Here is a 20798-nt window from a genome sequence, read left to right on the forward strand (position 1 = left end):
AGGGAGGGAGTACCGGGCACCGTCAGGAGAGGCTGTGAACGTGGGACGGAGAAGGTAGGACTCAGCAGCCGCTGGGACGACGGTGGGGCCCTTGGGAGCAATAGGTAAGTTAGGATGTGGGTTGGGTTTAGGGGGAAAGAGAGTGAGTTCGGTTTGGACGGCTTGGGTTTAAGCTGTCCGTTGGACATCTAGCGGGTAGTTGGGAGTCTGACTGGAGGAGAGAGGCTGGGGCTGGATAAATAGACCTGAGAATGATCTGCGTGGACGACTGAATCCATAGGAGCTGCTGGGGCCCGAGAGGAGGGATGGGAGAGCAAGGGGCTGACAATTAGCCTGGATGAAGACGCAACAAAGGTGACCAAGACGAACAGTCAGAGAGGTGGGAGATGAGCAGCACCTTCCCCTTCCCACCGGGGTTGAAATGACCTCCTAACTGCCCTCCACACCCCCTTTTATCTACCTATTCATCCTACGTATTACATTACGTTATCTTACACATCTTACATGGCTCCCCCTTTAGAATCCTGAAGACCACCTGGCAGGATGAGATACCAGACACTGAGGTCCTTTCTTCATTAAACTGCCAACCGTTCAAACTCTCCTTCAGACAGCGCAACTCCGATGGGCTGGCCATGTCGTTCCAACGCCAAACATACCTACTGAGCCACCTCAAGGCCTCCTTTGAGGAGGTGAAGAAAGTGGTACCGACAGAAGGATGTCGACAATGGCTATGTTAATGAAAAGAACAGTAGAACAAGGCCAAAGGCTGTCTAGCTGTAATTCAAAATCTCTGTCTCAAAGACGTAGAAATGCACATCCCTCCTTGACTCTGATTAGTGTGTGTGTGGGGGGGGGGGGGGGGTCAGAGGCAGTCATCACTGTTAGGATGAAGTATTTTTAGGGGGTGAGGGAACAAGGGCACTAATGAAACAATTTTAGAAAAAGAAAAAAAAATTCCTTCTAGCCTGAACATTGAGAAAATCTGCACCGTTATTTCAAACATATTCCAACTCTCAACTAAAACTTGGTGGACCCATTGTGGAGGGAGCCTTGGAAGTTGGGAGATTCATTTACCGGTTCTTGGCTGGCAGAAAACCTTTGTCCCTTCGTAGCCTGCCCGGGCCTCCCCTTCTAGCTCAGGCTGGGCTCATGCACAGTGTTACGGTCCAAGGCCTTTCTGAGTATCCAGACTTCAGGTAGGACTGCGGCCACAACTTTAGGGGAACGAGCCAGCCCCACTTCTTGAGCCAGGCTCTGCCTTTTCTTACCACAGGATAAGGCTTGACCCCCTCACCCTTCAAATCAGCATCATGGCTCAGCCCTATCCCTGAACAGAGGGACAGGGGGAGATAGTTGTCTATCTCACTGGCAGACTGAGGAAACAAAAGACCTTGCCACCTCCCCATAAACCGTTTTCTCCTCTGCCGAGAACTATTCTCTGAGGCCAAGACGAAGCAGGTGGCCCGGCAGTTACCCTGATGGTCAAGGCTCATCTCCTCCCTTTGGGGATCAAGCCTGGGAGTTGCATTTTAAAATGCCTTTCAGCAAGGAAGCAGCCTCCTCCTCTTCACCCCCCACCCCAGCGCCACACCACCACCCTTTTGAAAAGAGCATCAGACCTTTCTTGAATTGTGCATCAGAACCCACAGAAAAGCGGTGTTTACTATAATCCTGGAGACTGAAAGCAGACTATGGAAATAAACTGCAGTATTGGAGATGACCACATTCATTCTGCAGATCAAAATACAAAGCAAAATAAATGAGGATACTGTGGAAATGGCATCTCTATGGATACAGTTTCTAAAGAGTCCTTAACCTTTTTTTGTGTGGCGGAACCCTTGGGCAGGCCATCTGCGGACTGACCCCTTTTCAGAACACTGCTTTTAAAAGGATAGATTAAAATGCATAGGATTACAAAGAGAACCAATTATATCTCAAGTTGTCAAAATATTTAAAAAACAAGTCCAGAGACTCAAGGTGTTAAAATCTGCTTTAAATGGTTCAAGAACATAGGACTAGATTGAGGAGGGGGACAAAGGGCCCTTGGGTCATTTTACAGAGGAAGGCCAGGCCCATCACCAAGGCATGTGGATAGCCCATAGCAAAGCTTGGTCCTTTCAGAGTTACTTTCTCTGACCCTTCCTGAAGGCCGGTGCTTCTGATGAGGAGCCAGATAAGACGCAAAGTGACTCATCCAAGGTGAATTTCATGAATTAAGTGATGTAGCTGCCTTAGAAACCATACTTTCCTTATGAAGATTCATTGATCTGAAAATAACATTCCTCCCTGAGACCACTGAGGGAAAAATCATTAAGCTTAGGCACAACGAAGCCTCCAACGCCTGCTGCCAGGGAGATAACTCTACAGAGGCCAACTCCACGGGCAGCTGCCTGATTGTCAGAGTCACTGACAAAGGAATTGCCAAACAAATATGGCAGCAGGAGTGGGCCATACGGGGAGGGAAGGCAGAATGAATCACGGCAGAGGGGCCTGCTCACACTGGCATTCATCTGTGTTCAGCCCCCTTTGCAAATGAAGAACTGGAGGGGGCATGGAGCATTAGGAGGGCTGGGTGACTGCCTGAGGTCCCACTGCTTAGTTTAGAGGTAGGAGAGGCCTCCCAGGCCCCAGGCCCAGTGATCATTTCAATGCGGTTAATTAGCTTCTGCCTTCCACGCCAGGACAGCCTCCCCTCTCCACTCTTTCAGACACCATTACCTGGAACCAGATTCTGCCTCTGACGTTGGAATCAAGTCACCGACCCCTCTGCCCATTACCCCCCCCCCCCCCCCCCGCCCCAAGGACATCAACGTCAGGCCATTTCTAAGCCCTACAGACTACAAAGTGACCAGATTTCTCGTTTTCTCAACATTTGTTGTCTGGACTTGTGAGTTCATCAGTATAGCAGAACTCCCAGTGATGAAATTCTCTCCACCAAAGCTCATCAGTAACTCATCTGCAGCTAACAGTTCTCCAGGGGGTACTGAAATGATGTGCTCACAGTATCACAGCCAGCAGGTGTCAGAAATAGGATTTGAAAGCAGGTCTTTCTTCCTGGCCCTAATTCACTCTTGCCACATTCTTTCTCTTCTCCAACTCAGAGCTCAGATAATAAGTGGCACAGAACAGCTTATATGCACAAAGGTATTTAATACCCAGTTTCCAGCATCAATCTGCAGTCCACCCAAAACAAAATGGCAACCATTCGGAAACAGGATCAGTCTGAAGATCCAGCCTGCTGTCAGCTCCAGGCTTCTGATCCTGAAACACTGGTGGGAGATCAGGACTGCGAAAGGATGCAGACAGAGCGTCTGGCTTTGAGACTTGAGTGGGCATCCATCCTGGCATCCCCTGCCCTGACCCCTCCTTCCTCCTGCCCGTGATAGGGGAAGCCCTGGGACTGCCTTCTTAAGATGCCCGGGACGTGTCCTGTGCATGAGTCCTCAGCCCCTCCGAGTCTCCAGGGTGCAGGGAACAAATCTTGAAAACTGGGTCAGAAAGGAAACTCAGAAGGAGGTGTGGGTAGGAGGAAAAACTTTACTGCGAATCCAGATGTGAAAGAGAAAGCGCCAGACCGAGAGGGGCCCAAGCTCAGGGCATCCTGGAACGACAGCTCTGCCCTCGGTGGCCCGTGGACAGGCTCCGGTCCTTGCAGGCGAGGGTGAACGCCCTCTCCGGCCGGGCCCAGGGCTCTCCGGGTCTCCGAATGCCTGAGTCGGCAGCCGCCACTATTTCCTCCTTTTCTGTTTGCCGTCTTTTTTGCTCTTCATATCTCGGCCCTTCTTCAACTTCTTGTTCTGTTTCAGGTCATTTTCAGCTTCGGGTTTTCTCTTCTTGTCACTAAAAAAATACAGAAGGAGAGGGAGGAGGTAAGGACGGAGACAGTCACCACCCACCCACACACCCACCCACTCCAAAAACCCCCACGCAGACACGGCAGGAGCCCACTGCTTCAGAATCGCCTTAGGCTGATAGGGGCACGTGTCTTGGCCCAAGGGTGCCTGGGTTCTGCTCTGCCTCAGACCTTCCACCATGGGGTTTTATCCCGGAAGCCGGGCAGCAACTCCAACAGAGGGGCACGGGGCGTCTGAGCATCCCCATCCCCACCACGATGGCTGCCGTCTCTCGGGCTGAACTTGAACGATCCATTAGGAGCAGTTAGAACAGAGCTCTCCCTGAGTTGGTAGTCATGCTTACCCTGGGGACAGGGGTCTCCTGAAACAATCTCCCACGAGCTCTTTCTTTGCCCTCCCCCTCCCCACAAGCAGGCCATGAAGGGAAAACCAGAGGCACAATGACCTGCGCCAGGATGACGCACAGCGACATTTCAGAGGCGCCACAACGCCCAAAGGCAGATAACTGAGACTGAAGGGGATGACCGTGCAGCTCGTCCCTTCTCTTGGCCGAGAGGTGGGGGGCTACGGGCACAGAACATGGCAGGCCCTGGTGGGCCTGCTCAAGCTGTTGGCTGGTTTTGTGCAAATGTTTCTGACACTCCACATTCCTCCTCCCATCTGGGTGTGTTTGCACGGACCAATCCCGTGCCTGAGGTGCACTCTCCCCTCCTGATGCCTTGTGGAATTCGAGCTCCCTTCTAGACTCAGCCTACGTGCCACCTCCTACAGGAAGCATCCTGAGTCCCTTGGTTTTCAATGCTCCCTTCACCGGAGCTGTGTGCATGCCCTCCTCCCAGGTAGAACTTCACCTCCTCGAGTGCAGGGGATTTCACTTTTGTCTGTCTTCCCACTGCCTAGCATTCAGTGTGTGTGTGTGTGTGTGTGTGCACACGCACGTGCGGGTGTGCATGTGCACTTGGGGGGAGCAGGACGCCTGACAGGCACTTAGTAAACGTTAACTGATCAGTGACTTCACCAATTAGGGGCCGAGAGACAATGAGTGTCAAAGGCTGTCAATAAAACTCCTTAAAAACAGTTTTGAGCCGCTTTCTTGGAAGCACCGCCCCCTTCATCAGGCTTCCTGAACCCCAAGGAGTCAGAGGCTGGAAGCTTCCCTTCTGATGCAGAGGACGGCCCTACCGGCCTATCCCTAACGTGAAATGTAAATGCCCCCAATCTATCTCATACCCCTCCTTGGGGGGCTGAGCCTTGTGCCCTCCAATCTTTCTCTTCCTCGAGGGGAAGGGGTGAGGCTGCTGCCGTGACGCTGTGGGGAGAACACTGGGACCGGGAGACTGACTCCCTAAGTTCCCAGGGGGCTCCAGGCCTCACCTTTTCAAGCTGATGATGGAGGCGTTCTTTCCGGCTTTGTTCAGAACCTCGTTCCATTCTTCATCATCACCACGGATTACGTACCTAAAGACAGCAGGGGACCAGGTGAAAAAGTTGGCTGTGCAGGACAGGGGGCCGCTTTTGAGAAGTCTGTGGATCTGGGGCAGCGAGGTGGTGCAGTGGATAGAGCACCGGCCCTGCAGTCAGGAGGACCCGAGTTCAAATCCAGCCTCAGACACATAACACTCACTAGCTGTGTGACTCTGGGCAAGTCACTTAACTCCAATTGCCTCACCAAAAACAAACAAACAAACAAAAGTCTGTAAATCTGTAAAGGTATGGGTGATGTGCCCAAGGGAAGGGCAAGAGGTCCTGTCCCAGCTCAAGGCACTCGGCTGAAATCGCTGCAGGCCTGGAGTGGGTCAGGGTCCCAGTACTGCTGCCGGCAGCCTCACCACCTACCCACCTGGAGGACCACCACCAGAAGCCGGCTCACACTTGCCCCTTCCCATGCACTGCTACAATGGCTCCCCCAGACCTTTCCTCCTGTTCCAAGGCTGTCACTGCCTTCGAGGCTGCGCTTCAGAACTGCCCAAAGCAGCCAGCTGGGACACATTGCAGCCCACTCCCTTATCCCACCTTCTTTCAACCCTCCAAACAGAGGCATGGTACCCCACAGAGCTCCGCAGTAGCAGTCAGGAAAGACCTGGGTTCAAATTCCACTTCTGCTCTGTATTCACTGGGGAACCAAGGCAAATCAGCCTCAGTCTCCTCATCTGTAAAATGCGATGGTCCCTTCAAGTCTGGGAGCCAAGAACCTATGAATCTTGTCCCAGATTATTATAAGCTGCACGCCATCTGACTTCTTGCAGACCTTCTTTCCTCTTCTCCAATCCCCTATCTACCTCCCAGGCTTCTTGAGAGGACCCGAAAACGTCACAGGGCCTGGACGTGAATGTGCCACACGTGGGGCCTGTGGGACCGGGACCCGGCCCCCACCCCAGCCCCAGCCCCTCTGACGGTGATGCCACCCTGGAGGCTGTGACAAGATGCTCAGGGATGCGGAGCCTGGGGGAGAGGACGGGAGGGAGGGGAACAGAACAAGAGTCGCCTCCAAGCATCAGAAGGGAAAGGGGGGATTCCAGTTATCCTGCTCGGCCCCGAGGACGGAAGAGAGACCAATCCGCTCTTGATAAAAGGAAGATTCCCTAACAGACTAGGCTGCTTCAGTGGGGAGGGACCTCCCTGCAAGTCTTTACGGAGACACTGGTGTGTTTGGGGGCCACGTGGTCAGGGGGCCTGTGGTGGAAGAGTCCAGCTCAGAAGGCCCAGGGCACGTCAGGCAGAGTCTGGGCCTCTGCTTCCTCACCTGCGCCCACCCAAGACAGGAGCTGGACGAGGTCACCTCCGGGGGGAGACGAACACTCTTCTGGGAGCTTATCTCCCCCAAGGCAGGGACAGTCACCGAACTCAGGGAAGGTCAGTGTGAAAGCTGGGACGTACCTGTGAGGCTGGGGGAGTCCTATTAGCAGGGTCGGCTAAGGAGAAAGGAGCGATGGGGGAGCCTATTAACAGAGAAAAGGAAGGCGCTCCCAAGCCAGAGTCCCAGGCACTGCTGCCGGTGAGCCCCGATTCTAGCACAGAAAGAAGGCGGGGGCGGGAGCAGTAATGGACGCTTCTGGAGGAACTGGTGATCGGGGCCCATCTCTACCTGCCGAGGGGCCTGAGAAGCACGCCTTCTCCCCCAGAAAGGAGGCATCGATGGGACACGTAGCAATGACAGCAGGTCTGACTTCCTGTGGACCCGGCTGATACCGCAAGCACAGTGAGACCTTTCCCAGCCCCGTTCCCAGTCTGGCCCAGAAGGCTAATTAACACCACGGGGGAGGGAACCAGGACCGGGACCACAAGAACCAGATGAGTGCTTAAGGCAGCCTGGGGCCCCGCTCCACCACACAGGTGCTGAACTTACTGAGGACCCCAGATCGGCTCGAGCCCCACCCCACCTCAGAGCTCCCAGGCTCCAGCAATCCCCCAGCCTCAGCCCCCAGGGCAGGATGACAAGCACATTCCCTTGCTTCTTGGAAAAATGTACTTGTGTACAGAACACAATTTAAGCTTTGTTTGGTGACTCAGTAAACTGGATCTGGAGTCAAATCAATGGGTCTAGTAGCATTTACTACACGAGTGACCTTCTCACTGTGAATTTCTGGCTTCCCCATCTGTAAATGAGTGGCCTGAAGAAATTCTCAGGCCCCCTCTAGCCTGAAAGCTGAGGTTCACGGCATCAATGGCTTTTTTCTTTTATTTATTTATTTTAATTTTATTTTTTTTAGTTTTTAGGCAGTTGGGGTTAAGTGACTTGCCCAGGGTCACACAGCTAGTAAGTGTCAAGTGTTTGGTCTGAGGCCGGATTTGAACGCAGGTCCTCCTGACTTCAGGGCCAGTTCTCTATCCACTGCGCCACCTAGCTGCCCCCAATCAATGGCTTTTTTCTAATCAGGCTGATCCCCTCCAGGGCTGATGCCCCACACTAAATGGGCCCCTCTACTTTGGAAGCTTCATAAACTCTCTTGCCTCAGTGACACACCTACACCCCCAGAACCTAGCACTGTGCCTGGCACAGATGGGTGCATAATAAATGCTTACAGAGATGAAACAGGAAAGTATAAAGCATCCTAAGAAGTATGGGCTAAAGTTGGGGGGAGGGGGACGTCAGTCCTGAGAGATGCTCCAAACACTGGGCCTCAAACCCTAAAAACAGCAGCTACCACCCCAGAGAGTAAGAGGAACCTTCCTGCAAAATCAAAGATGGAACCACCTCGTTCAGCACACCAACTCACCATCTGCTCTAAAACAAATATGGGGGGAGGGGGGTGTGAAGTGAACCAGTGGAATTTCCAGTTTTTTTGCTGGCCTAGCAAACTGCCGATGCTTTAGCCCCTAAAACACAGCACCCCAAGAAGCCAGGGAATGCGACAGGATCTCAAAACTAAGAGTCTTCAAGGAAAATTTTGTCCAACACCTTTGACTTATTACCGAGTAAACTGAGGCCCAGAGGGGAAGTGCTTGCCTGACTTTGAAGAATGAAATAAAGCCAGATTCCCAATTTCTGGTAACTCCCTTCCTGCCACACACCCCTCCCCTCTTCCCTGAAGAGGGACCTAACCCCAGAACTGAGATGGCAGAGGACAGGACAGGGGCTCTGAGAGGCTGGGAGCAGGTCCTTACTGTGACAGGTCCATGTTCTTGAGCTTCCCCACTTCTTTCTGGTGTTTTTCCTGGAATTCTTTCGCGGCTTCATCCTGAATTTATAAAACCAACAGCAAAAGCAAATCGGAATTTGACACTCAGCCATGACAAAATACGTGAAAGAGGGGAAAAAAGAATGTTTCCTTTCTCCCCTTCTGCCTTAAAATCTGCCATCCCATGCAAGCATGTAAGCACACCTTTCCGAATTCTACTTAGGGGACAGCTATCTTTCCCTTACTGGAGAAAAAAAAAAAACATTTCCACACATACACACACCAAAGACAAGTCAAAATCTGTGTCTCCAGGGGGGGAACAAAGGAACTCCCAACAGAAACAATAAGTCTCCCTTCCCTTCCTAAGAATCACAGAGAGCTCGGTTTTTCACACAAGGCAGAGAGAAAAACAATCATGCATGAAATGGCAAGATTTAACCATTGGCAACAAAACATCTTAGCCCTTAGGGATGGTCTTGGACTTCTCAAAATTCCCCATTTTGTAGATTAGAAAAATTGAGGCTAAGAGAGGTAACTGACTTGCCCAGGCACACACAGCTAATAAGTCTCTTAGGTAGGATTTGAACTCGGGTCTTCCTGATTCCAATGTCCTCCCGAAGTTTCCATCTTGTTCAGTGGTCCAGGCCAGCCAGCCTTCATTCCCTTCCTGGCCCTGTTCCTGACTTCAAGCCATGCCTCCCCCAACCCAACTTTTCATCTCCCTTTCAATGGGCTGTCACACCCCATTAGAATGTAAGCTCCTCAAGGGCAGGGACCGTCTGCCTTCTTGGCTTGTATTGGTATTCCCAACACTAAGCCCACGCCTGGCACACAGTCAACACATACATGCTTATGGGTTGTCTCATTTTTTTCTTCCTTTCCTTCCTTCCCTCTCGCTCTTCTTTCTTTCTCACCACATCACCCAGCTGCCTCAGGCACAGAGGAAAGACAGATTTTTTGGAAAAATGTTTGTTTTGGGCCAAGAGGAGCTTGAGACACCCTAGGGATTAGATGTCCCTGTAGCAATATACAGCATTTGCTGACGAAGGACAGAAAATCTCAGGAGGGGACAAGGGCTGCAGAGACGCCACTGGTGCCCGGGAGCGAGGGACGAGGCTGAGGGACAGAGGCCCCGGGGACAGGGGCTGACGTACCAGGTCTTCATTCAGGGATTTAATGGAGGGCTCCATGACCACGTCTTTCACTGCCACCATCTGCTCCTCCACGGCCTTCTCCTGAATCACGCTGAACAACTGAGGAAGGAAACCAAGGATGGGGGGCGCAGGGGACCCTGAGAGGCTGGCTCCCATCTCTAGCAGAGGTGGGGGACGCCCGGAACGGCCACTGCCTACGTCAGACTCTTTCAAGGTGGGCAAGTTTGGCTGAAGTGCCCATTTTCTCCCTTTCCTCTAAGGATGGCTGTCTGGGAGAAGGACAGGGAGGGTTTCTCTGGAGGCACCTGTTACCTGCACCACTTTGCGGATGATCCTGTTGAAAAGCCCCATCAGCTGGCTGCAGGGCAGCTCAATCTCCTTCTCCAGCTGGTCCATGGTCTTGTGCTGGAGGCCGACCCCCAGCAGGAGAGCCTGGGGGCAAGAACGTGTCAAGGCGAACTCCCCAGCCAGCTCTCAGACTGTTTTTTAAGCTGCCTGGTGCCCGTTCTAATTCGGTACGGATGAATACTGGTAACGGTAACAACTACTAAAGACATACAGCTAACACTTACAGGCCTCCAGCCTCTTGCCCTCCAGCTCACTGCTATCGGCTCCACTAATTCCTATGGCCCAGAAACCTCAATCACCCAATCTTGAGAGTCTGATGCTCAGAAGCCACCCCAAAGCCAACCTGCGCATCCCAGACTTCCCTCGTCCAGCCTCAGCTGGGAGACTCTGAGTGCGGGGAGACCCCTCTGCAGGGTCAGAGGACCATGGGGTCGACAAGGACACAGAGTCACTCGTTCATTTACGATATCCTAGGGCCGTGGAGCCACAGACGATGCCTTCTAATTCTCCTGTTAATCCTACCTACATCTTGCCTGTATATGGTAGGCTGCATGTCTTCTCCTCCATTAGACTGTGAGTTCCCTGAGAGCAGGGACTGTCTTTTGTCTTTCACACTCTCTCCAGGCACGCCTAGCACACAGTAGGTGCTTACCAGGCCTGAGTGACCAACGGTCAGCTTAGCAACCATTCAGTCCAGAGGGCTGGGCTCAGAGGCAGTCACTGAGGCTCTGAGGGCTTGTGGAGAGCACTCGAGACCACCCGCCCGGCCCGGGGATCTGCCTGAGCTCCGGACATACCGACTGTGCGGCCGACAGGGACAGCTGCCCGAGCCGGTTCAGGAAGTGCATCCTGGAGATGGCTGGGATCAAGTCCATGATCAGGTGATAATCCACCATGTTCCGGGAATACATCTCCAGCCTCTTCAGGTCGTAGGAAAGAAAGGCGGCCTCCAGCTCTCCTCGGCTCAGTTCTGGGAACACAAAGCCCACGGTGGACTTCACTCTCCCCCGAGCTAAGGGCAAATCCGTCCCCCCCAACCATTTATCTGCCAGCACACCTTCACTCCCTCCGAGCCAGCATCGGGTGGCTTTGTTTCTTTAAAAGGAAAGATTAATTTCCTAGACTCCCATTCACCATTCCTTCTGCAGGGGCATCGTGTCCCCTTGCCCAGATTCCTGGATAGGATTAACTCGCCATCTTGAAACCAGAGGGGAATCCTGGGAATCCTTTCCATTCCAAAACATCCTTTCAAGATGCATTCACTGGCCTCAGACACTTGACACTTACTAGCTGCCCTAGGCAACTCACTTAACCCCACTGCCTAGCCAAAAAAAAAAAAAAAAAATGCAACCACGCACACGAGCTCATCTGAGTTTTCACAATAACCCAGTGCAGGTGACATGACAAATGAGGAAAGCAAGTGGTTCAAAAGGCAACCAAATCCAGTAATGAATTTGGGAGTCAGATCCTGCCTCAGGCACTCCCTGTGGCCCTGGGCAGGGCTCTTAACTTCCTCAGGCTCAGTTTCCTATTCTATAAAATGGGAATACCACCCACCTCACAAGGATGCTGTGAGGCTTGAAGGAGAGGTGATGGGCAGAGTTTTGCAAATTTTAAGGCAATAAATATTTTCTATCTAGCTGTTGTTACTGCTATCCATTGACAGCCGAAGAGCACTCAGCTAGTGAGGGTGGGTGGGAAGGGGACAGGAGCTGCAGGTCCAGCCCCTCCATCCCTACTGACCAGTGCTCTCTCCTCTGCCTCCCATAGTTTTCCACAGTTCCAGCCCACCCCCCTCAAACCCGAGTGCTCACTCACCTGCCTGGGATTTCTCCTCAATGTTTTTATTCTGTAGGATATTCAGAGCCAGGGCAGGGGAGAAAGAGCTGAACTGATAGGCCAGCAAGGACAGGAAGCGCCTCCGGAAATCTGGGGCACAGAGCGGGGAGAGTTGGTGCCATGGAGGTTCACACCCCCTGCCCCCCATCACCCCGCCTCCCACGAGCCCCCTCGGTCTGCACCTTTCCAAAAGGCTGGGAGCCAGGGCTCCTGCTCAGAATCTTCCTCTTCGCTTAGAGTCTTAAGCATGATACAGGAATGCTCACCCGTCAGGTCATTCTGAGAAACAGACACCCCGAGCATTAGCCCCATGGACCCCTTCTGAGTTACTGATCCTCAGCCCCACACAAGCACAGTGCGGAGAACGGCACAGAACAAGCGTTCTTGGATCCTCTGTGATGGCCTTTCTCCTTGAGGCCGAAGAACGAATGAAGAGGAAAGCAATCATTAAGTGTTCACTACGTGCCCATTGGAGAGACACACAGCAGAGTGAGACAGACTCAGGCTGCTGACCGTCCCCTGCCTTCAAACCAAGCTGCCCCTCCAGCCTCTCCTGGGGTCTGTAGGCAGCGGCCAAGGCCCCCGACAGCCTCTTGGGAATTAGCAGGATAGGACGGCCCTTTCAAAGCCACAGTGTGTGATGTGAGGCCCAAGTGGAAGGGTCCAGGCATAAAGATGCTGGGTGTTCCTCCCAGGGTAGTGCTGGGCATGGAGGGGGGCCCGAGTCCCCAAGGGCCAGCAGTCTGCCTCTTCCATAGCCTCCATCACTAAATTCATTCCGATTCTAAGGATACTGAGGCTCACTCTCACCAGACCAGCCCTGCCCTCAAAGAGCTATCAATACCAATATTACAGGCATCACACTTTCATAGGATGGTAAGCTTCCCTTAAGGGACAATGGAACACATGCACATGCGTACACACATACACACACACACACACACACACACTCTCACCGGTGTCTGTCTCAGATACACAGGAACAAATCCAGCGCGTTTCCAGAACCTGGGGGGACAGAAGACATTGTACATTGGCGCTGAGTGGCTAAGCTGGGCCCGGTCTGGGGTTGTGGAGCAGGAATAACTAAGGAGGGTGATAGCCAGGAGGGTCCCCGAAGCAACAGTGGGACAGCCAAAGGGGGCAGGTGACCTACTTGAGCAATTTTGGCGTCAAGCCATAGGAGACGCCCAAGTAATCCAGGTTTTCTGCAGGCCTCTCACTCAGCTTGAGGAGCAAGGGAGGCAGGTTCTTCCGGGGGGTCACAGCCTCTTCCAACAAGCTGACAGCCTAGGGGAGAAGTCAGAGAGAGGGGGAGTCACTCACTCCTTCCTACAGGTTGGGACTACAAGTCACTGACCACTTACTCCACCCTGGTGGGGCTGGTGGGCTGCTGCTTCTAGGCAGAACGTGTGGTCCATCCAGGGACAGAGCAGCCCAGCACCATGAAGCACCTACTATGTGCAGACGCTGTGCTGAGCACCAGTGCTGCATGAGGAGAAGCCCAACAGCCCTCAGCCACCACGTATGACCTGTGGGATCTTGGACGGCCCACCCTATTTTCAGATCCTTACTATCATCTATAAACTGGTAATAATAACATGTGTACTACCTACACGACAGAGTGACAGGGAAGGAGGATCAGCCCTGGCATCAGAGGGCCAGAGTTCAAAACCTGCCACCGCCTCTTACTATCTGTGTGACCTCGAACAAGTCATAATTAAAGTTCTCCTCATCTTAAGGGGACAATCCTTCCCAGCTTCAATTCTATGACCCATCAGCCACCACTACACCGTTGTACAATTTTATTCAAGTGTGTAAGTGTGTGTTGAGGAGGGAAAGATCTCTGAATGTCTGCTGGGAAGCATCTTGAACTGAAACAAGTTTTACTGAACTTGAACTGAAACAATTTTTTGAACTGAAATAACTTTTTAAAAATAGCTCTGCAATCAAGAGACCTGTGTGAGGTGGGCCCAAACGACCCTGAGCTAGTCCCTGGTAGGCCAAGCCTCTGGCCACAGCTTCCTCCTTTCTAAAAGGAAAGTCTAAAAAGATGACTCCCTCCATGGTCCCTCCAACGCCAACGCAGCGCGATCCCACCCAGGCCTGTTGAGAGGAAAGCACTCTGGAAGGGGGCCTGCTACAACTACAGTTTAGCTACATTTGGGGGGTGGGGTGGGGGGAAAACTGGAATCCAAGCAGATGCCCACAGCGTGGGGATGGCTAGACAAACCACTACCATTGGTACCCCAACGAGATGGAAGACAGTGCATTGTAAGACCCAGGGAATATGGAGGCCTCAGGGATGAATGGGAAGATTTGGAGTAATGGCTGCGGAAAGAGCACTGGGTAAACCCTATTTGAACATTTGTATGTACACCCACATAGAGAGATATATAGACATGTATGGAGACACGTTATCACACGTTATCTATCTCTCTAATGCATGACGTCTAAATTACAAATTACAACACATGCACACATACACAGAAATATACAGACACGTATGGAGACACGTTACCTATCTCCCTGTATGCACGACATCTAAATTACAAATGGAAGGACCGAGAGAAGGCCCTGACCTTGAGGACTTGGGATGACTGTGCTCAGCCCAGAAGGACTAAGGCTCTGGCCGTTCTGTCCAGAGCAGAGGCAGGAGGCCCCAGGTACAGACTGCTGCATGCACTGGCAGACGTGGTCAATGTTCTGGGCAGTTTTCAGAGCTTTTTTTTTTAAAATGTCTCTTTAAAAAATCTTGGCTACAAGGGAGGACTCGTGGGTAAGAGAAGCGGGAGGACATGAGTGTGGCGGGAGAACAAAAGGCATCAACAATATGAAGAGGGACAACGTTGAGCCCGTGCAAACAGGCACGTGGATCCAAGAATTCAGCGAGCATGGCAGCCCTTCCCAGAGGGCGTCAGGACAGCGGGACAGCTGCATCCTGATATACGGAATATTAATGAAGGTGATAACGAGAGCTGATTTCGCCACACTGCATGAACGTTCACAAACGGCCTGCCCCGACCGTCCCGTTCAATGACCAAGTGCGGCTCCCCAGGAGCCCCGAGGCCACTCACCTCGCTGCTCACGGTGCTGATCTCTTGTGATTTCTGGATGACTTTCTCCTCCAAGCAGGGGAACTGGCCCTCGTAGTACCTCTGAAGCAGCTGCAGGGCCCGGCTGCCGTAACCCATCTTTGCGGCAAAGACGCACAAACAGGAGGATGAGACGGAGGCCACGATGCTCTGTCCCATCCTACCGCAGGCCAAAAGGCTTCCTCTTGGGAAATCCCTCCCCAGGGTCACAGCGCTGCTCAAGGCTACTAGTCTACCTCGAGACCAGGCTCCAGGACAAGCAGGGTCTCACTGCGTGTCCCGCTTCCCCGTTCTGAGCCGCCCAAGACAAGGCCACTTATCATGGGACTGACACTAGCTTAGGTCACTGGGTGGGTGACTCAACAGCGGGAACCTCCCGGGGACACGGGGCGGTCACTGGAGTCAAACCTGGTACAGAGCACTCGTTCTCCTAAGGCGAGAGTGAGCACCGTGGAGGGACTACAAGGGGGGCGTCCGTGGGAAGGGCAACCCGGCCGCTCTCACTACACAGGCTCCCGGGAAGGGAGCGCCCAGCCCAAGGAGGGAGCGTGCGCCTGAGGGGACCTGGGGATATGTTACCCCTTGGTAATCTGGGTGCACAGCAATGCGGACGATCCTTCCGCCAGACAGGCTGCCAAAGTCAGGGTCTTGGAACTGTATGGGGGACACAAGGCAGCAGCTTAGAGACAGGCAGAACTGAGGGCAAAGCTTCCACAGCAACTCCCATAACAATCGCACTCAGGTGCTCCTTCACAATTCTTGAAAGATGCAAGTGGCCAGTTGGGACTGCAGGGGCCCGAAGCACGTCTGGCAGAGGGGCGGACCACAGGGCAGAAGGAGGCATGCGTTGCAGACACCATCAGCGTGATGATTGATTTTCCATGACCATGCTTATTTGTTACAAGGGAGGGTTCTTCCAAGGTGGGAGAGGGCTTCGAGTCAGGTGACAGGGATATAAAAAAAACCCCAAATCAACAAAACTTTGTGGGCTTTTCAAACTACACCAAAAACCTCTTCTCTGCTGCTAAGTACACCCCAGGATCCAATTGCTCAGCACCTAGCCAACAAAAAAAGCGAGTCACCTGCTCAGAGATGGTCCAGGGAATGAGATCTCCATATGCCTTCTTCCCTCGAGACAGGCTGTTCAGGATGGACTGACGAGAGATCTCCCCCTCCAGGCAGACCTGACCAGGCAGGGACGGGGGAGTCACAAAGGCACGCAGAGGCAGGGCCTCACACCCCAGCTAGGGGGCTGGAATCTAGATTTCTGAATTGCTCAGGCTAGGGTATATCCTGCGAGGGCCTGGGCTGGACACTGAAGGCTCGTCCCAAGGACTGGAGAGCCCATCAGCCTTCCCAACAGACACGAGCTCTCTGGATTTTCCCTAGAGGCAAGCAAGGTCCCTGATTCGCCCCCACACAAGAAGCTCAAGCTACTCCCCAAACCACGCATCGGGCTTTTTATACCTGGACGACAGCTAGTACTTCTGGCAAGGAATTCTGGGTAGGAGGGACCGGCGGCAGGAGACAGAAGAGATGGTGAGCTGGGGCATCAGAGAGCATCTGAAGGTCATTGGGAGAATTCTGTGGGGGCAAGGCAGGGTCAGAAACACTCATGAGAATCACTTCTCAGCAAGTGAGGGGCTTCAGGTGGGGCTCAGGGGGCATGAGAGAGAGGCATCAGGAAAAGACCGTTAGAGGTAAAAAGAGGATCTGAACCCAGCTCTCCTGACCTCAGAGGCACGGCTTGTCACTACGACACCCTCCCCAACAACCAGGAATTAGGGGGACGTTCTGAAGCTCGCCCACAAAGGCACCTGTTGGCACACTGCAAAGGTGAAGATTCTTCCCGGCTGCTCCAGGGGAACTCTGTCCCAGGGGATGCCTAAAAACCTCCCCAGAGCCCAGGCTACCGAACGGGAGCACCAAGCTTCTTACTCGGGGGCACTTATTGGCCTAGAACTGACCCTCTTCTTCCTCAGTGGTGGCTGCTGTGGGCCGAGCTGCCTGGAACCATCACCCCCACAACACCCAAGTTCCCATCTCTCCCCTGGAATCTATGCACAGTTCAGAAATGCCAGGGAAGGCCTGAAGGCATGGCAGATCCATTTCAAATGGTTGTTTGGTTTCAAGGCTTACGTCCCCTAAAACCTCAAACTCTCTACTCCGTAATAAGTCCAAAGAGACAGAACTGGCCTCATCTTCGTCCTCATCTGTTTTACTTTTCTTTAAAAATGTTTTTAAAAATCTGGACCTGTGCTTTTGTTGGTAAAGGAGTCTCCCAGTGAGGAAACTCTCAACCAGTGCTAACAGATATCCACTCTGCATCTTAGAAGAGTTGCCTGGGACACAGAGAGGTTAAGTGACTTCCCTGAGGTCACCTAGCCAGGATGGATCAGATAACTATGGCAAACACTTGGTTCAGAACCTCTTCTGACAGTGCTTATAAAAATTCACAGCACTTCAGACTGGGAGGGGACTTCACAAACCGTCTCACCCAAGCCTTTCCTTTCGCAGGGCAGCCCAGTGACTCTGCCAGGGGCACACATCTCCCGAGCATCAGAGCTGGCATCCTGACTCCCAGACCAGGACAGCGGCTCTCTGTACCTACTTTCCCAGCCCTTCAGTTCTCTGACAGCGGGTGGGCACTGGGGTCTTCCCTACAGGGCCTGGCCCACAGAAAAGTGCTCGCTTCCCATCTGTTAAAGTCTCTCCTCGATGACACCAGGTGCAAGGCAAGCGACCTAAGCAATGCCAGGCTAGTGCCAGACGTCACCTTGTAGTGAGAAGCGACGTAGAGCGCCATCAGTCTCTGGAGGAAGGCTTCGGAGGCCTTGTGGTAACAGAAGAGGGTGTCTCGGTTCACGTAGTAGAGTTCGCAGGCCTCAGGGAGAGGGCAGCCCGAGACAATCCTGGTGATGTTGAGGCAGTCGAGACACAGAAGGCCATTCAACCACTTCTCCACGGGGTCTCCGGGCGCGTAGCGGATGGACTCCTGGAGGGAGACTTCATGCAGAGTTCGAGCTGCCCCCAGTGAAAAAAATGAGAGTTAAAAACATTCCCTAAGCAAGGCACCTACGATGCTTCACCCAGAGTGGCTCCATCCTCATCCTGCAGTGACCGGGCCCAGGCGCTATACTTGGGGGGCCTCTCAAAGCCGGGACAGCTCGTTACCCATCGGCCTCAGTTAGGTGTCACGGCATCCCCATCCCACCCCGGGGTCCTGCTCCTCCTCCCACACTGCCCTGGCTCGGGGTCCTAGGCTGGGAGACGGGCCCTGCCCTGGGGGACCCAGTGAGGTCAGAAGGCAGGCATCCCCCAATTTCTGCCCCGCCCTTCTGGGTACGGTACCTGAGGCCAGCCGGGCGGTGGTGGTGGCCTTGTTCTCCGCCGTGGTGCTCAGCTGGCTCTGCGCACTTTGTTGTCGCAGTTGCTGGATCAGCTTGAGAGACAGTGAGCGACCAGTTCCCTCGTATCTAGACCAAAGACAGCAGAAACAGCTGAAAGAGAAGGCCCTGCCCACACATACACACCCACCTACCAGGGTGGAGAGAAGAACCTTTTGATTCACTATTCAACCTTAAGACACCATGTGGAGGACCACCTGGGGTCCATCCACCCTTGGGCCCGCCCACCCTTGGGCCCAGAGGGTGCACAGGTAGTCCATCCACTTCTGGCCCCAGGCAGCCCACCTGCTCCTGGCGCCAGGTGGCCCATTCATTCCTGGCCCCAGGTATCTCATCCACCTCCAGCCCCAGGAGGTGGGTAAGTGGTCCATCCACCCCCCATAGCCCCTGGGTGGTCTATCCAAACTGGCCAAGTGATCCACCCACCCTGGCCGAGCTGGCCCATTCCCATAGCCCACCCCCTACTCCTACCCATTGATGGTGGAAGCCATGAACACGAGGTAGGGTCCCAGCAGGTTTTTCACCAAGGGCAGGGGGATGGCAGCAGCTTCATCAATCACAACGAGCTCCGCCTGACCCAGCTTCACTGCATCTCCAGGGTGTATATACTGTGAAGGGGACAGAGGAGAGGAGAGGAGGACATGCAAGCTTGGGGAGCCTGAAGGCGCTGTGCAGCCCCCCATACCACCGGCCCCCCTCCCCAATACCTCCCTCCTTTCTCCTGTCATCTCACTCCCATGTGCACTTCCCTTCTCTGTATGACCTGGTTGGTTTATTGACTGACCTGGTGGAGGGAGTCTGCCCACCTGGGAGACCATCCCACCCAGGGAAAATCACCGATCTACATCCTAACCCTGTTCAACACGAAAGCAAGTTTCTGCATGTCTTTTGTTTTCCACAGTCACGAACAAAAAATAAAAGACCAGGAGGAGGAAGAAATAGAGTCTCACAAAAAAAGCTACTCTCCTAGATGTGTGACCCTGGGCAAGTCACTTAACTCTGATTGCCTCACCAAAAAAAAAAAAAAAAAAAGCTACTCTCCTCACTATATAGATTCCAAGTGGGCAAAGACAAAAAAAAAAAAGAAAAAATACTACTATAAAAAAAGGACATTTTTACCATTCTCCTACAGAGAAAAAAGAAATGGCCAGCCCAAATCCGCTGGAGCACTCATCCTCTCTGGTCTGCATGAGCATCTTGCTGACAACTGCCCATGGTAGTTCACTGGTCAAGGACAACACCCAGCCGGCCAGGACAGCCCCGGCTGCCGCCCTGCCCAAAGACATCCACCCACCAGGGACCTCTTCCGTGACTTAGCAGAGGGCAAACATCCAGGCGGCAGGAGCTCCCCGGGACTTATAGGGCTTTTGGGAAAGAGGTGTTTAAAATGGAAAAGAAGGGGGTATTTGTTGGAAACACACGGTTTTCAAAGGCCTTCCAGGCGATGTTACTGAGCCAGTACAGACGGGCCATCGCAAACCCTGATGTCTGTCTGACAGAGGAACAAAGAGCCTCTTTACTTCGAGCCGGTCAGGATCTCACAGCCCCACTAATTCAATTTAGAAGCCGGACAAGACCACAGTTTCTCAAGATGACTAAGGCATGCTTGTTAAATGTAAACATTTTCCCTTGGAGGCGGCCAAAAATCTGGAAGAGGTTTATCTTAAAACAACACCTCCGACACGCACTCAGTTACTCGGGAGCATCTGATGCTAGGAGGAGACGCGCAGGAGCTGTGCCAAGGCAGCTGGACAGCGTTACCTGGATGGTCTGCCGGTGCTCACGGAACACGTTTACCCGGATCACCGCCTTGTTAAACTCGGGATTCAGCGACTGGATGATCTCATAGTCTAAATGCTCCTGAAACACAAAGACGAGAGAGCATGAAAGCAACGAGGGAAAGGGAGAGTGAAGGCAAGGAGGACAGAGGGAGACAGAGACCAGCCCCGCCCCATGGCTAAACAGCTGACCTTCAAGTCACCAAGGCCTGGGCTCAAGTCTCACCTCTGAGACCTCCTAGCTGTAGGAACCTAGGCAAGTCACTTCCCTTCTGCCAGCCTCAGTTTCCTCATCTATAAAACGGGGATTGTACTAGCACCTACCCCCCCAGGATTGTTTGTGAGGGTTGAATGAGACATGTAAAGCCTGTCTTAGGGCCTTACATAAATGGTATCTGTTAGCAACAATGACGGCGAGGACATGGCAGCAAAGGCACTGGTCTGCATGGGCAAAGGGCGTTGCCTCATTGGGAGCTCAGGCTCCAGGCCCCTCCCCCTCCCCCTCAACTCAAAGGCAAAGGCAGGGCACTCTGCACTCCTGCGTCACTCACCTGGTACTGAAGGGCATCAAAGCCTTTAAATATGAACTCAAAGAGGGTGTGCAGGTTATCCGGGCTGGGGGACGTGACAAAGATGTTGGAGTATCTGGAGACAAAAGAAAGCTGCTTCTCCCACTGCCCTCCACAGAAGGGCTGGCAAACGCTCCC

General features: G+C 53.1%; 1 protein-coding gene across 2 annotated transcripts in view; it reads right to left on the bottom strand.

Moving 5' to 3' along the window:
- Nucleotides 1-1972: 1972 nt before the first annotated feature.
- NAT10 (N-acetyltransferase 10) overlaps nucleotides 1973-20798 on the bottom strand; it is a 30039-nt gene continuing 11213 nt past the window's right edge. For both annotated transcript variants that reach the window (XM_027837769.1, XM_027837768.1), the window contains exons 10-28: nucleotides 20643-20736; nucleotides 20075-20173; nucleotides 18785-18921; nucleotides 18258-18382; nucleotides 17683-17930; nucleotides 16374-16490; nucleotides 15989-16090; nucleotides 15486-15560; nucleotides 14889-15005; nucleotides 12968-13101; nucleotides 12771-12819; nucleotides 11997-12093; nucleotides 11794-11904; nucleotides 10773-10945; nucleotides 9940-10059; nucleotides 9628-9726; nucleotides 8460-8533; nucleotides 5229-5312; nucleotides 1973-3840 (exon numbers count right to left, since the gene is read on the bottom strand). In XM_027837769.1, the coding sequence (XP_027693570.1) occupies nucleotides 3729-3840; nucleotides 5229-5312; nucleotides 8460-8533; nucleotides 9628-9726; nucleotides 9940-10059; nucleotides 10773-10945; nucleotides 11794-11904; nucleotides 11997-12093; nucleotides 12771-12819; nucleotides 12968-13101; nucleotides 14889-15005; nucleotides 15486-15560; nucleotides 15989-16090; nucleotides 16374-16490; nucleotides 17683-17930; nucleotides 18258-18382; nucleotides 18785-18921; nucleotides 20075-20173; nucleotides 20643-20736 (2167 nt within the window). In that variant the 3' untranslated portion in view covers nucleotides 1973-3728. The remainder of the gene's footprint in view (nucleotides 3841-5228; nucleotides 5313-8459; nucleotides 8534-9627; nucleotides 9727-9939; nucleotides 10060-10772; nucleotides 10946-11793; nucleotides 11905-11996; nucleotides 12094-12770; nucleotides 12820-12967; nucleotides 13102-14888; nucleotides 15006-15485; nucleotides 15561-15988; nucleotides 16091-16373; nucleotides 16491-17682; nucleotides 17931-18257; nucleotides 18383-18784; nucleotides 18922-20074; nucleotides 20174-20642; nucleotides 20737-20798) is intronic.

Source organism: Vombatus ursinus, unplaced genomic scaffold, assembly GCF_900497805.2.
Source record: "Vombatus ursinus unplaced genomic scaffold, bare-nosed wombat genome assembly UNPS02014822.1, whole genome shotgun sequence".
In the NCBI taxonomy this organism is placed as follows: domain Eukaryota; kingdom Metazoa; phylum Chordata; class Mammalia; order Diprotodontia; family Vombatidae; genus Vombatus; species Vombatus ursinus.